At 37.4% G+C, this 16,793-nt stretch overlaps 2 protein-coding genes across 2 annotated transcripts; both read left to right on the top strand.

Annotated features, from left to right (window-relative positions):
• Positions 1-804: 804 nt before the first annotated feature.
• Positions 805-1,989, top strand: LOC133852537 (uncharacterized). Its single transcript, XM_062289303.1, has one exon. The coding sequence runs from the start codon at positions 805-807 to the stop codon at positions 1,987-1,989; it is 1,185 nt and encodes a 394-aa protein (XP_062145287.1).
• Positions 1,990-6,474: 4,485 nt separating this feature from the next.
• On the top strand, positions 6,475-15,046 carry LOC133852536 (protein FAR1-RELATED SEQUENCE 4-like). Its single transcript, XM_062289302.1, has 11 exons — positions 6,475-6,579; positions 6,729-6,830; positions 6,912-7,004; positions 7,390-7,479; positions 12,086-12,200; positions 12,277-12,774; positions 12,895-13,280; positions 13,440-13,511; positions 13,624-13,800; positions 13,950-14,489; positions 14,957-15,046. Exons 1-11 carry the CDS (start codon positions 6,475-6,477, stop codon positions 15,044-15,046), a joined length of 2,268 nt encoding a protein of 755 aa, XP_062145286.1.
• The last annotated feature ends 1,747 nt before the right edge of the window (positions 15,047-16,793 follow it).

Below are 16,793 nucleotides of genomic sequence, written 5' to 3'. Positions count from 1 at the left end.
GTTTTGAATATTGATGTTGAAGTAAAATAGAGAGTGAGCTGCTTTTGGTGTGTTTGTAAATAGTTTGTAAATAATTTGAGGATTTACAAATGAATTGATATTTTTTTTAGGTGACTTTCCCTGTTTTTTTTTTTTTTTTTTTTTTTTTTTTTTTTTTTTTTTGTGTTGTTGTTGTTGTTGTTATTGTTGTTGATTTGTCTAATCATGAACTGTTGTTTTCCATTTCAGCTCCTAAGAAGAGGCAGCAAGTGCCATCTGCATACAATCAGTTTATAAAGTAACAAATCTGCCATTGATTCTTTTGGGTATCTTTTTATCCTTTGCATAATAAAAACGTTGTATATATTCAAACTATAACATTCCCATTTCTCATGTAAGACAAAACTTCATTCCTATGTAGAGAGGAGATCCAGGGGATCAAGGCCAATAATTCGGATATTAGCCACAGGGAAGCATTTATTACTGCTACCAAAAATGTAAGTACACAATATTCATTGCACGATCACAAACACTGCAAATTTGAAGTTGAAATTTTTTATTTTCAAAATTTTGCTTTCTGGTTTTTTATCAACATATTGAATCTCTTCAGATTTGGAAAAATGACTTCTTAAGATTTTAAATAATTCATTTTATTATGTTTTGCTATGCAATTTACTTGATCTTTCATCTATTAGGGTTAACATTAATCTATATTACTTATAGGAAAAACAGTGAATTCAAATCTATAACAGGCTTTGTTGACCCAGTCCTGTTGTAGCTTGTTTTATAAACTGGTACGAAGACTTTAGTTAAACAGACATCGAGATGGATAAGAGTTGGATGCAGGAAACTCATAGATTTGGTGAGAAATATTCCAAAGGTGTTGAACAATTCATTAAAATGGCATGTGGTCACGTGGATGAGCTTAATAGGATCAAGTGTCCATGTCGCAAGTGTGAGAATCGTTACTATAAGCCTATAGACATGGTGGAAGATGATTTGTTCATTAACGGAATTGATATGAACTACACCCCGTGGGTATTTCATGGGGAAGAAGACCCGTTTCGTATAAATGAGAATGTCAATCATAATGATGATAATGCAAGTTCGAAGGATATTGATGAGGTTGAACAAATGTTAAATGACATCGGTATGGGGACATTTCCAGGTGCTAATGCAGGTGAATCCTCTACTACTCCAGGTCCAACAACCAATGATTACGAACCGAGAACTTTTGACCAATTGTTGGAAGATGCCCAACGTGAACTTTATCTTTATCCAGGCTGTAAGAAGTTTTCAAAGCTCTCTTTCACTGTGAATCTACTTCATATAAAAACACTTTGCAATATGAGTAACAAGGCGTTTGATATGGTGATTGACTTGATAAAGAGAGCTCTCCCAGATGGAGAGACATTACCAGGATCATATTATGAAGCAAACCAGTTGAGGCGAGACTTGGGTTTTAGTTATGAGAGGATACATGCATGTAAGAATGATTGCGTACTTTTTTGGAAGAATCACGCTGATAAAGAAGAATGCCCAACATGCAAAACTTCAAGATGGGCAACGGTCAAAGGTAAAGGTAAGAAAATTCCACATAAGGTCTTACGGTATTTCCCAATTAAATCGAGATTGCAACGGTTGTTTATGTCGAAAGATATTGCCAAAGATATGAGGTGGCACAAAGATGGGCGTCAAGATGATGGAAATATAAGACATCCAGCTAATTCAATATTGTGGAAAGAGTTTGATAAAGAACATGTTCAATTTGCTCAGGACTCCCGCAACGTGCGACTTGGTTTAGCAAGTGATGGTTTCAACCCATTTGGTAATATGAGTACATCATATAGTATATGGCCAGTAGTACTTGTGCCGTATAATTTACCTCCGTGGAGGTGTATGAAAGATCCGTATATGATAATGTCCTTTCTTATCCCTGGACCTAAGGCACCTGGAAATGATATTGATGTGTATCTGCAACCGTTAGTGGATGATTTGCAAGAATTCTAGACTGAAGGCGTTCCTACGTATGATGCGTCGACACATGAGAATTTTAAGTTGCATGCAACATTATTATGGACTATAAACGATTTTCCTGCATATGAAAACTTGTCTGGGTGGTCTACTAAGGGAAAGCTTGCGTGTCCAGTATGTAACAAGGATACAATGTTTAGAAGGTTGAAGTTTGGATTTAAGACGTGCTACATGGGTCATCGTCAGTTCTTACCTCAGGGGCATAAAAAATCTCTCTTTGACAGTACTGAGGAGCATAGAATGAAGCCTAATGAATTATCTGGAGATCAATTGTTAGACCAACTAAATAACTTAACAAATGTGCAATTTGGAAAAGATGAGAATGGAAAATTGAGAAAGCGAAAGCGCAAAGAAAATGAGTTGAATTGGATGAAGAAGAGTATTTTTTTTAATTTGCCTTATTGGTCAACATTGAAACTGAGACACAATTTAGATGTCATGCATATTGAAAAAAACAAATGTGATAGTGTCTTAGGTACACTACTGAATATTGATGGAAAAATGAAGGACACTGAAAAATGAAATTTGACTTCTAAAATAAATAGCAAGTGTGTGCACAAAGTGTCAACAAAAATAACTATGCGGAAAATAAATGACACAAGGATTTTTGTTAACGAAGTGGAAACTCGATTAAGAGAAAAACCCTTTCGGGGCAGCCAAACCCAGGATATCCACTATTCAGAAGACAAAGCTAGATACAAGATAGTAACACTCACATATACCCGATGCACTGGTCGTACCTTGCTCTCTAACATGTAACCCAACACGAATACTTCCCAACCAGGTCTCCTACCTGAAGGGGTCTTCAATGGAATCCTTTACCTTAGGGCCAACCCCTAAGATAGACTTCAGTTGTAGCGCAGCAACAGCACACTTGCAATGGCTTCAGAGGAAACTTAATCAGCTCAAGAATCTCTCAAAATAACTTCTCTGAGCATTTGTGGAATTCAATACCGAATTCTTGCGGTTCTCAATGCCCAGGGGCCTCTATTTATAGGCTGAGGTACAAAATAGGCGACTGCAGTGATATATGCGGGTGCCGTCCGGACAGTGGCATGGGCTGTCCAAACAGACAACTGTGCGACAGATTTTTCCAAAAATTTCGCTGAGAAATCTTTCTTGTTTAAAAGCCGCGTCCGGATGGTGAGACACTGTCATCCGGACGGTCGCACGTCCGCTGCAAGTAATTTCCATATAAGGCTTTCGCGCGTCCGGACCATGATAGGCAGTTGTCCGGACGGTTGAAGTCGAATCGGCAATTTCCTTAACTGATGAACACGCGTCCGGACCAAGGCTGACTGTCATCCGAACAATGATATTTGAATTGCGATTCTTGTCTTATGTATGAGCGCGCGTGGACGGGAGTCCACGTCGTCAGGACGGTTGAAGCAATCTTCCCTTATTTTGAACTTGGAAAGAATCTGAGACTAATTGATCACAGAGAGGCGTCCGGACAGGCTGATGAGACGTCCGAACGGATGCAAGTTGGAACAGTAGCTTCTCGAAACAATGAAGGTCCGAACAGGAATACATGTCGTTCGGACAGATGATGCTTGGTCTATCGGGCGTCCAGACGGATGGAATAGTGGACAGATGGGCGTCCGGACGGGATGACACGTCATCCGGACAGCTGACAGGGACTCTAAAATCTTCTGTCTTGAAAGCAGTGCAGAAACATCTGAAACACTTCTGAATAGTGGAATCCATGTTAAAAAGCATCTTTACAAACAAGTGATTTTGTCCAAACACAGAATGAGGCCAATCACAACCTAACAGACACTTGCAAGGCACGACAAGATTTGTGTGTGATGGGCATACGTAAAGATTTGCACTTACAACCAAATGGTACATCCACATCAATGCCACATGCAAATTTTACCTTGTCAAAAGCTGAGAAGAAAAGTTTCTTAGATTGGTTGAAAGGTGTGAAGTTCCCTGATGGGTATGCATCTAACATTAGTCGGTGTGTGAACGTCAAAGAAGGTAAGATTTCGGGAATGATTGTCACATCTTCTTTCAATGATTACTTCCTGTTGCAATGCGCCCATATTTATCGAATGAAATATGTACAACATTGATTGAGATGAGTTGAGTTTCTTTTTTAAGGAATTATGTTCACGAACATTGAGATTAGATGTCTTGAAGCGAATGAAGGATGACATCCCTGTAATTTTATGCAAGTTGGAAAAGATATTTTCACCGGCTATTTTTGATATAATGATACATGTAGCTATTCATTTACCTCGAGAGGCCGAGCTCGCAGGACCAGTACAATTCCGTTGGATGTATCCAATTGAAAGATGTCTTGGTAAATATAAGCAATTTGTGCTGAATAGAGCACGTCCGGAAGGGTCAATTGCCAAGGGATATTTATCTGTTGAATGTTTGACATTCTGCTCCATGTATCTCCGTGGGATTGAGACAAAATGGACTCGTGAAGAACGGAATAGTGACGGGTGGCAGGTGGGAAAGAGTAAAGGCTTGTCTGTGTTCTCTCAACGAGTTCGTCCTTTAGGAGCAGCAAAATTTATAAAACATGAAGATATGGTTCTCTCAAGGGCTTGATGGTATGTGCTTAACAATTGTGACAAAATTACTTCATACATTAGGTAAGTGTATGATTTATTGTTCTTTTAACTTATGCATGATTTACTTGACAATAAAGTAGAGTAATTATGATTCTTTATGTAGTGAACACTATGACAAGATCGAAGGAGAAGGAACTGTGGAAATCCAGAGTAAGCATGAAGCCGAATTCGAAAGCTGGTTCCGACATCGTATATGTGGGCATAATGTAGAAATCGTGTCTAAACAAATATATGATCTTGCATGCGGACCGAATCATCAAGTTGCAATGTTTAAAGGCTGTATTGTGAATGGGGTTAGGTTTCACATAAAAGACTATGAACGGACTCTACGTACCCAAAATAGTGGTATAATTGTTTCAGGTGAGCATCACATGAAGAATATTGACTTCTATGGTGAGTTGAAGAACATTCTAGTGTTACGTTATGGTCGAAATCTTGTGTATTTATTTGAGTGTGATTGGTGGGACATTGGGCATAGAACAAGAATGCAAATAGATGAGCATTTTACGAGTTTGAATACATCGCGTACATGGTATGCATCTGATCCATTTATCCTAGCATGCCAAGTTTCACAAGCATTTTACTTAAAAGATGCCAAATTGGGTAGTAGTTGGCAAGTAGTACAAAAGGTGACCTATAGAAATATATACGATGTTCCAACTGTACAAGAATGAGAGATTGAAGAAGATGACGAAGGCTTTGGTGATGAGGACGAAGAAGATGAATGTGTTGGGGGTCATGCACCTGTGCAACAAGGAAATGATGAAAACTCAACTCCGTTACGTATAGATGATGTGGAACCAATAGTTGTTGATAGAAGCATGTTAATCAACGATGAGGCCAATAATGAGGAGAATGAAACGACCTATGATGATGAAGAAGAGTTATCTAGCAACGATGATGAAGAGGAGTTATCTAGCAATGATGATACAAACTCATCTCATGAAGAGGAGTTATCTTGCAACTCTGATACAGACTCTGAAGATGATATGTGTTGAATATATTCTATTGTGAAATCTATTTGTTGTTTTGTGATATATGGTAAGATGATATAGGCATATGATTTGTTTGCCTCATTAGAAATCATTTGAGTATTATTGTATGTTTATATTTTCACATATTCTTATCCATTGTTACTATTGTAGAATCAGTTATACACAATGAATCGAGGACGAAAACGATGTATGGCCACGACTCATTCTATGCCATTGCAGCTCAATGATAAAGATGGGGACACAAGTTTAGGATCCCAAGTGGCTATTGAAACTGATGTACAACCATGTCAAATGATGACTTAGGGACCCTCCAATACATCTTGTAAGTGCACATATAATATTTATGCAATAAGCTCTGTTATTGAACAAACTACTTCACCAGAAATTACTAACTAGGTTTTCATATTTTGCCTCATAGCTGTTATGTACAGCAAGAAGAAAAGAGGTCAGAATAAATCCTTTAAGTTCAATAATCTTATAGAGCATAGTCCCGTTCCGATAGAAATCCATGCTGAGGCAAGAGGACTTGTAGGCAATAATGCTAGTCAATTTAGTAGGAGGGTGACAATAGTTGTTCATCAACACGCCGACCTCTGGCATGGTTCTTGGACTCGTGTCCCACCAAAAGAGCGGCAACTGTTAAGAAATCGTGTTTTGGTGAGTTTTATTATTTGATGTTATGTTAATTACTACATATAATATAAAATGTTAAGACTATTGTTTTCTTATCTATTATGTTTCAGAGTGAGTGAGATTTAGATGAGAACGTGAATGAACACAATGCAAGTGTGGAGTTGGCCTTATCAAATAGTTATAAAACACTTCGTTATGGTCTTCATCAAAGATTCCTAAAATGCGGTGGTAATACAGACTTAACAATGGCGAAGACAAAAGTTCAAAAGAATATGTCACAAACCACGTGGCATAAGATATGTGAATCATTTGCCAACAAAGATTGGAAGCGTAAGTCCTTACGTAATAAGGTGAATAGATCGATTTTGAAGACCAATCACACATCCGGCTCTAGATCTTTTATTAGTCATCGCCATAGTAAGGTAATAATTTTATACTATTACATTATTTTAATAATTATATTTAGAGCATATGTTAATCATGTGTCTATTATGTGCAGAAGAGACAAACTGGGGTGGAACCTAAGGTAATTGACTTTTATAAGATCTCTCACACAAAGAAAGATGGGTCATTTGTGACTCCGCTATGTGAAGAACGATACGTAAGTAATTGAAATATAACTTTTCCATTATATAATTAAATTGCATAAATTATTTAATTAAAGTTTATGTTGCTTGGGCAGAATTTGATGCAAGACATGTTGGTTGACGAAGAAGTTGTCTTAAATGAAGATGAAATATTTACACAAGTTCTTGGTGGGAAACATTCTGGCCATGTTAGAGGAATGGGAAAATATGTCATACCTACCCCATCCTCTTCGCATTCGCGATATGGCACCCAAGTCAACCTTGAGTTAAAGGAAACAAAGCTCGAAGTGGCCAAGTTGTCAGATCAATTATTGGAAAAAGAAAGAAAAAGAGATCAACAAATAGAAGAAAAAAGCAAAATGAGTCAAATCGACGTATCGATGAGATTCAAAAAGAAGCAAACCGACATGTTGAGGAGATTCAGAAAGAATCAAAGCGCCAATATGATCTTCTAGTGTCACGTATTTTAGGTAAAATGGTTGTGTGTCAAATATGTTTTGTTATGCTTTAATTGAACAACAACAGCTAATTTCTGACAGTCGACACCTTTATTTGTTTTTCTAAATGTTATAGGAGCACAATGTCATAATTTTGCCCAATTTGATGGGGAAGGTTAAAGAGATTCGATTCGAAAACTTCACGTCTTTTGTGCTATGGAGTATGGTATGTTTCATTCCAAATTTATATTTGGAATTAAGTTGTATAGCTTGTATATTTGGATGTTTTATTTGAATGAGAAGATAAAAGGTATTTAAAATGGAGCAGCTTGTGTTTTCACTTCAGATGCATTATTTCTTGAAATCTACTTTATGGTCGGTTATGCTCTTCATAAAATAGTTCTGTATCCATGTCCTTGCTTTATCTACTCTGAGAGATTAAGGGCCTAGTTGATTTTAGCATATGGTCTGGTAATTGTATTGTTTCTTGGTACAATTTGGTATTTGTTTATTATTTGACTTAGGTGCGTATCCTTTTACACTTCGAATTTCTATTGGTTTCATAAGTTTAGAAAATGGCTCTTTAAGTAGTTTAATTCTGTAGTATTCAACTGTTGGATTTGGTGCATTGAACATGCTTTAATGTTCCAATATATTTTTTAAGGAGGATCTCAATGTTTGCTTACTGAAATATAGTTTTTATTTTTATTTGAAGTGTAGTGTTATATTTCTGTTTGGGCTTAAGTTTGCTGATAGTGATTATTTATTTGTTCTTTTGTCAGGGGAATCTACGATCGCCGACACTCTTGTGGCTTATGTTAAATTATAGTTGCATTAGTTAAATTTTGGATACACTTAATGTTTTATCAGATTTTTGGATGCACCAAATGTTCTAGATGTAATTTGACGAGGAAGACTTAGTTTTTCAATACTTAATGTTTTATCATATTTCGTTTTGAGGATGATTGTTATGCTTAAACAATTTGGCAGTTGGGATTGCATTTTAGCAATTTTTTTTTTTTTTTTTTTTTTTAACAAATATAGATAGATGCTTTGCTTAAAGATGTGAGCCGAGGGCAAACCAAAATTCTATTTTTGGTTTGTTATCTTTTATGCATATTAATAAATGCAATTTAGATAATTCATACCAAACATTAAAATATTAATTGGCAAAAAAAAAAATGTAATTGGCACAATTTTTTATTAAAAAATTATTTATCATTAGTGATGACTTACGTAGTCGCTAATTAATATGCAAAATATCATTAGCGACGACACAATGTCGTTGTTGTTGTGTGCACATTAGCGACGACACAATGTCATCGCTGTTGTGTGCACAATAGCAACGACACAATGTCGTCGCTGTTGTGTGCACCATTAGCAACGACACAATATCGTCACTAATGTGTACATCATTAGCGACAACATTGTATCTCGGGAGGCATTTTTAGCAACCATTATTTGTAATAATAGCGACAACAACTGTTGTCGCTAATAGTCATTATCAGCGAAATAAAAAGTCATCGCTATTTAGTCTTTAACAACGATGTTTTAGCGAACACTTTTGCGACGACCAAGTCATTGCTAATAGTCAATAGCAACCACTTTAAGGGCTTTAGCGACGACTCTGAAGACCATTTTTCTTGTAGTGTAGCCTCTATTCGGTGAGAATGATAGGCTTAGGCTCAGGCCCATGCTCAGGCTCAGTAAAGGTCTTGGTTAAGCTTCCTCTGTTCTACAGACCATGTTGAGTTTGTGGAGAGTCTGGAGACTGTCTGGACATCAAGATTTTATGTTCGAACAGGAACTCTAGGGGTGGTCTTATGCCAGGTCTGTCCGGACAAGAGTTCAAGGGAGCAGTATTTTTTAGCCATGTCTAGATCATAACGCGTTGGCATGTTTGGACATGCGGGGCATGAAGCTACAGAATCTTAGGGGCGAAACCCTAGGGGCGTTTGGATACTCCGGGAGGGCGTCAAGACACAGCCACTTGAAAAATCCGATTTTCAATTTAAAAACCTGTTATAAAACACTATTATTATGGGAAAATTGTGAAAACACTGAGAGGTCTTTTCTAGGTTTTCTATAAATGTTTTCTATAGAATAGTTTGAGAGTTAAATAATTTAATCAACGTCTTTGGATTGTAAGTCTCTTGTATTATTTTCTCCATCATAGTGAAATTTGCTGCAACTTTGTGGACGTAGCCCTTAGCGGTGAACCACGTAAATCTTATGTTATTTTGTGATTACATGTTTATCTTCCTTCTGCTTTCTTCTTTTTTGCATCTCACGGGTCTTGAGAAATAGGATATATTTCCTAAAAATTGGTATCAAAGCTTTTGATTCAGGTGGAAGCAATGGAAAAGGAAGATCACTATTTAGTGAGGCGTCAAATCAACACATTACTGAATTAGTGACATTTCTCTTTGACACTCCACTAATTAGTGACACGTCACTAATAAGTTAAAAAAATAATAATAAATATTGAATAAATATTTAGCGACGTGGCACACTAAAAAAAATAGTGACATGGCAAAGAGTACCACGTCACTAATTAGTGATGTGGCAAAAAAATGAACAACGTAGACATGTCACTAAACCTACAGATTTTTGTAGTGTTATAAAAATGACACATGTCATTTTTAATATTATTATAATTCCAATTATTATTTTGGTAATTTCGATACCAAATCTTAATTATACATAGAATCTAAGTCATGCAAGTTTTTTTTTTTTTTTTTTTTTTTTTTTTTTTTTTTTTTTGTGGGGACAAATCAATGTAGGGTTTTTCCTAGTTTGATAGGAGTTAGGATTAGGAAGGCTTAGAAAGGTTTTGGATCCTAAAACGGCGATTCAGGTTTCTTCTTTGTGAAGAGAATGCACCCTCGGGCCGCACTCTATCAACTGGCAACAGGGCAAAGTACCCATAACAACATGGCATAGAAAGAGGCCCTCGTCGTACATGGCATATTTATTTCATATATTGTTCCTAGAATTTGAGACAGTGCTTTCAATCCGCTAGATAATATAATGCGGCAAAAGCTTCTCGGAGTTTCCTCTCTCGGCCATTTTTGCAACAAGAATGCTCATCACGTACAAAATTTTCTGTCTCGAGCAACACCAAGGCAACTGTTTGTCGCTACTCCACGGCCACTAATTTCAAAGGATTTAGGGGATCATAGCGATTCAAGCAAGAAAGGGATCTCTCAGCGTAGCAATATTTTCCACACAAGTTGCACCATCAAGAAGAAAGTTTGTGCGGTAGTTATCGACAGCGGTAGCTTTGAGAATTTTGTCACAGAAGCATTGGTTCGTCATCTCAATTTGAAGACAAAGAAACACCCTTCACCTTACTATCTCAGTTGGCTGAGGTTAGGCATTGAAGTGCTTTTGACTGAGACTTGCCTTGTTCCTATCTCTCTCGGAAAATCCTATAAAAGTATAAAACTAAGGTGGCCTGTCATGTCGTAAACATGACTTCTGTGATGTAATTGAGATATGATAGGCAGGGGCAAACCAACAGGCCCCTGCCCGGCCCTTTCCTACGTGGAAAGGGCCATTTCAGTTTTAGTGTTTTTTTTTCTTTTTTTAAAAAAATAAAAATAAAAATTTCAAATTTCAAATTTTGAAACCAAAACCACTGCAGCACCCCCATTTTCTCATTTCTGTTCCCACCAAGCTTCCCCCCAAATTTTCCCTCCCTCTCTCCATCTACCCATTTTCTTCCCACCGTCGACCACCGCGCACGACCCGCCACCGTCGACCGCGCACGACCCGCCACCGTCGACCTCGCACGACCCACCACCGTCGTTCTCCATCTTCGGCAAAAACCCAACCACCGGTCGTTTTCCATCTCCGGCTGTCTTCCAGTTCCGACGACCGTTTTCGCACGACCCGCCACCGTTGTCTTCCATCTCCGGCCGTCTGCCATCTCCGGCCAATATCTCCCCTATTTCCGGCTCCGGTACCGAGCTCCATCTACCCATTTTCTTCCCAGGAGTAAACCAGACTGAGTACGCCGCCACGCACGAGCCCGCTACTGTGCGTTCTCCATCTCCGGCCGTCTTCCATCTCCTACCAATCGACCGCCGAACGAGGTCCCCTAGTCCCGGCGACCATCTCCCTCATTTCTGGCTCCGGTACCGATCTCCCTCATTTTTTGGTTTTTTCAGTTGTTTTCAGATCTGCCTTTTTATCGTTGGACTCTCTCTCTCTCTCTCTCACCCACACAAAAAAACACACATGTTCCCTTTTCACTCTCAATGATAATATTTAATTAATAACTTGAAAAATTGGAAATTAATGTCATAATTTGGAAATAAGATGCATCTGTTGAAGTAATGAGTAACCAATTATATATAAGATTATTCAGTTCTTGAAAGGGCTTCTTGACATTATGGATTTATGATTCTTGATTGTTAGTTGCTGAAATAACATTTACTGAGGAAACTTTCTAAGGATATTGCATGATGCTGTTGTAGGAAAAGGAACGAATACTCATTCATTTTCTTTGACAAAGATCGTTTTGGGGCAATACGCAATAAAAAAATATGGGTTTTGTTGATTGGTTGAGTTTTTTTTCCTTGGCTTTGCCCTGACAATACTGTTTTTTCTTGCTGTATTCTAGACCTATTCTCTTGATAGAAAAATAAATTATAATATTCTAGGTATTTTTTTATATGGTTTTTATTTTTTTGGGTTTGTGAAGTTTTGATATTGTTCTTATGCTTAGGCCTTTATTGAGTGCTATGTTTCTTGAGTGCTTTTCTTGTAATTGTGAACTAAATGATAATGCATTGATATGAATCTTTATTTGTTACAAAAACTTTTAGATGGACTTATCACAACTGGACTTGATTTCACAATGCGAAGATAATTGTTCATTGACACATATTGAACTTGATGATGTTGTGGCCATCAAAATGGACCCTCAAAATGGAATGTTGGGCACTTCATGCTTACTTTTAATTTTTGTAACATATCTTTACACCATGTTTATTTATTTATTTTCATTTTGTGATAGATGGAAATGGAAATGAAATTGTAGTTGATGAACAATTAAATGATAGTGTGGTTAATTGTCGGTCCAAGGCCAAGCTCATAGATGGAGATAAAGTTGTTGAGGAACCTAAGAACAGTATGCTATTTGGCTCCATGGAGGAAGTCATTGACTATTATAGGAATTATGCAAAGCAAGCGGGATTTGGTGTGATACAAAAGAAGAAGAAAAAGTATGAAAATGGAGATGGAGATGTACATTACATCACCCTGACTTGTGCTCGTGGAGGCAAAGCATCAGTCAGTTCAAGTAATAACATTTGCAAGCCTAACAAAACAATCAAAACGGGGTGTAAGGTTACTTTGAATGCAACGTTAGTGGGTACATCGTGGTATGTGACAAATGTAAATCTATGGCATAATCACGATTTAAGCCCAGGTAAAGCAAGATACTTTCGGTGCAACAAGATGTTGGATCCTGCTACGAAGAGAAAGCTTGATATAGATGATAGAGCTGGAATCCGTACAAATAAAATTTATAACTCACTAGCCGTTGAAGCGGGGGGATATGAGAATCCTACATTTGGAGAGAGAGAGTGTCGCAATTAAATTGCGAGCTCAAGACGCCTTCGCCTTGGTACAGGAGGTGTCGCAGCACTTCGTGACTATTTCAATAGAATGCGGAAAGTGAATGATGATTTCTATTTTGATATAGACGTGGATGATGAGTGTAGGCTGAGAAATGTGTTTTGGACTGATGCACGAAGTAGGGCATCGTATGAAGATTTTGGTGATGTGGTTACATTTGACACAACATACTTAACCAACAAATACAAAATGCCATTTGCCCCTTTTGTGGGGGTAAACCATCATGGTCAATCAATTCTTTTAGGAGCGGCATTAATTTCATATGAGGATACGGCGTCATTTGTTTGGTTGTTCGAGGCATGGTTGAAATGCATGAAGGGCCGTGCGCTAGGGGCAATTATTACAGATCAAGATAGGGCCATGAAAAATGCTATTAGTAAGGTGTTTCCGAATGCCCGTCATAGATTTTGTTTATGGCATATATTGAAAAAAATTCCAGAAAAGTTTGGATCACATTCACAATACATTGCCATTAAGAGTGCCATTCGAAATTGTGTGTATAATTCTCATACATGTGACGAGTTTGATGCATGTTGGCAGAGTATGCTCGAGTGTTATAATCTGGAGGAGAATGCATGGCTGCGTGATTTATACAGTGAACGGACTTTCTGGGTACCGGCATATTTGAATGGTGTGTTTTGCGCCGGCATGACTACCACACAACGTAGTGAGAGTACGAATGCCTTTTCTTGATGGTTATGTGCACTCGTCCACTTCATTGAAGGAATTTGTAGATCAATACGATAACGCTTTGCGTAGGAAGGTTGAGGTTGAGAATGTTGCTGATTTTGATTCCTTCAATACCACAATTTCATGTGTAAGCTATTGGCCCATTGAGAAGCAATTTCAAAAAATGTACACCCATGCCAAGTTTAAAGAAGTTCAGAATGAGATTTCAGAGGTTATGTATTGTTCTTCCTCTCTTTTAAAAAGTGAATGTGAAATTAAAACCTATCAGGTGATCGAACGGGTAGAAATTAATGAATCCTACAGGATAAAAATCATTTTTAATGTTTGCTACAATGGTCCTGTATGTGAAGTGAATTGTAGTTGTTGTTTGTTCGAATCAAGAGGATTTTGTGCAAACATGCCATATCCGTGTTGACTACATTTGAAGATGTGGATTTGTTGCCCAAAAAGTATTTTCTAAACCGATGGAGGAAGGATTTGAAGCGGCCATATAAGCTAATCAAGAATAGTTATGATCCCTTGAGTGGCAACCCTACTGCAAATCAATATGCTGAACTGAGCAAAAATGTGCTGAAGTTATCCGCAATTGTAGCACCAAACGTGGACCATTGCATGGAAGTGCAAAAGTATGTTGATATGCTAATTAAGAAATTTAGCAGTCCAAGCTGTGAACAAAGTCAACCTTCCCAATCGCTCCCAAGTGCACCTATGATCGATAATGAAGCCATGGATTGTATGGAGGTGGAGGTGTGTAGTCCTCTCGTGGCTCGGACTAAAGGGAAGCGACCATCAACGAGAAAAGTGTATGTGGTTGAAAAAGCAGTGAGGAAAAAGTCAAAAGGAGGAAATAAGAAACAGAGTAACACAAATCCCGAGCAGCAAAGGAAAAAGAAAAAGAAGGTATCCATAGATTTGAAAGTCGTTGTATGTGCACATATTGATGTGTAATTTTAATATTAAATTTAACATTCTTGAATATTTTATTTTTTGAAGACATGCCAAAGATCGCTAGTAGATGAACTGGACACAAGTGAAGATCCGTTGTTTTTTTCAACTGATGTGCAGCATGACCAAGTGATTGAAACACAAAATAGTGTACTTACACATGTACTGAAAGGGGGGGAAAAAAAGTTCATATACGTCCATTTGATTCATACATGTTGACGAATAGTTTAATTTCATATCTCATATTAATCATTCGAGGTATTTGTTTCAGATATTCGGGAATTCACAGTCATCATGTATTTTGGAAGGAGATTTTATATATTTGTCGTAAGTGGTAAGGTCTCTTTGATTAAAGTAATTTTTTTTTTTTCTTTGGGAGGTCAATTGTTCTTACTAAAGTTTGCTTGTGTGCTAATTTTTAGGAGGAAAAGAGGTGGGTGATGAGTGTAATGGAATTTGAATCAGGTGACAATGTTCTTTCCTTATATGAGTTTGAGTACCATAAACCATAAACCATAAGCACTATTCTTGTTCTAAATTCTGATATATCTGCTTTGTACGTTCTGGAGTGGATGCAGTGAAATAGTAAATGAGATATTTCTGAGTTCAATGCTGGTGTATCTGAGAGTTTGTGCTGAGTCAAGTTATTCATGGTCATGTATACCATGTTTGGCTGGATGCATTCTGATTGGAATTTTTACTTGTCTTTTTCGGCTTGCTTTGATTTATTTTCCTTTGCTTCGTATTGTCGGGATTACAACGTGCATTTGTGAGTGTTTATCTTACTCAAAACTCTCTCTGCCCTCGGCAAATGATATTCATGCACACAATTGCATCTGTGCAACTGATATCTTATACTCATTGGCTCAGCTTCTTTGCGCTTATATTGAAAAATGCAGTTGTTGTTCCCTTGCCTTTTCTTTTTCTGAGAATCTCTTTTTCTCCCAAATGAATGGTTGAACAATCATTTGGGTGGTTTTCACAAGATTTCTAGTCCACTAGCATATAAATGCACTTGGTGCAATTTTTTTTTTTTTTTTAATGAGAAACAAGACAGATAGATGTTGGATGCTCATATTCAAATCTTAGTTGTGCTGGGTCAGTAGGTTAATAAGGCATGACAGAGTACTGGTAGTCATGTTTGGCATTTATTTCTCTTGTGTTGTCACTTTCAACTCAATGAATCTTAGCTTAATGGGATCCCAAAAGCCATAGGCACGGCACTGGGCACTATTTCAGCTTTTAAGTCTATTGCTTTTGAGAGCAACTGGCCAGCATGGCCTGCAGCCTGTAGGATATCGAACAAAAAAAAATATTTTCCAGGGCATGCACTTTTCTACATTCATGTAAATCAGATTGGGGGCAGCTATGGTTGTTGCTAATTACTTCTAATCATGAATTATGGATTTGCCCGTTATAGGTAAGTGAGCAATTAATTAATGTGAATATCCATCCATAGGAGGATGTTCAAATACCCCTCATTACATGAGGACAACTTTTATATTGGAAATATCAAGCATTTGAATTTTGATGGCTCTCTATATTTGCAATTTAATTATGAGAAATTAGAAGAAGATAAAGCCAAAAGGAAAAGAAAAGAACATCCACTTTGGCATTTGATTAAAACTGTTGTGATATTCATGTGGCTAACTGCACCCTAATTCTTTATGTAGATTTGTTTCTTGCCCTGGATACAGATATGAATGGAACATTGAGCAAGCAGGAGCTTCAACACCAGTTTCTACATTATTTTCCTACTTTTTCTATGTAAATTTGGATTTCACTTTTTTAGATTCGTGCATGACTTTGTCAATGGATATTGTAGTTCTGTTGAATTATGAGCTATACCATGTCATTTTTTTAAAGCAAAGGATCAACTTGTTCACCTGCTTGTGTGTATACCAGTTTGGTTTCCTCACAAACATTGGATGAAAAAAATGCGTTAGGTAAGTTTGTTGAATTTCCGTTGGTGCTTAAGAGTATTGGATTTTGTAAAGAATAGGCATTTTCTTGATAGTAGCACCGCTTTGGAAACAATAGAATGTGACCTTTGTTCCATATGTTTAGGGTGTTACTTTTGTTGGAGACAGGCTGGGCATGCTAATCATGTCCTTTTTCTGTGCTGAGATCTTCTTAATTGTATAGCTTGCCAACGTTTCTATTAGAATGACAAATTAGTGACCAATCTTGTTTGGCTTGCTGACCACATTTCTTTTGCAAACTTTTGGCTTCCATGGAAGCAAATCGAGAGCCTTATAT

The sequence above is a fragment of the Alnus glutinosa genome, chromosome 12 (assembly GCF_958979055.1).
Source record: "Alnus glutinosa chromosome 12, dhAlnGlut1.1, whole genome shotgun sequence".
In the NCBI taxonomy this organism is placed as follows: domain Eukaryota; kingdom Viridiplantae; phylum Streptophyta; class Magnoliopsida; order Fagales; family Betulaceae; genus Alnus; species Alnus glutinosa.
This window is presented reverse-complemented; position numbering and strand designations above follow the sequence as displayed.

Bases quoted from the DNA above. Each gene is read 5' to 3' on its own strand.
- LOC133852537 (XM_062289303.1), top strand. From the start codon at position 805: ATGGATAAGAGTTGGATGCAGGAAACTCATAGATTTGGTGAGAAATAT.
- LOC133852536 (XM_062289302.1), top strand. From the start codon at position 6,475: ATGGCGAAGACAAAAGTTCAAAAGAATATGTCACAAACCACGTGGCAT. The intron at 6,580-6,728 runs GTGAATAGATCG...TATTATGTGCAG, and splicing joins GTAAGTCCTTACGTAATAAG to AAGAGACAAACTGGGGTGGA. The intron at 12,775-12,894 runs GTACAAATAAAA...GCCTTGGTACAG, and splicing joins AGATGATAGAGCTGGAATCC to GAGGTGTCGCAGCACTTCGT.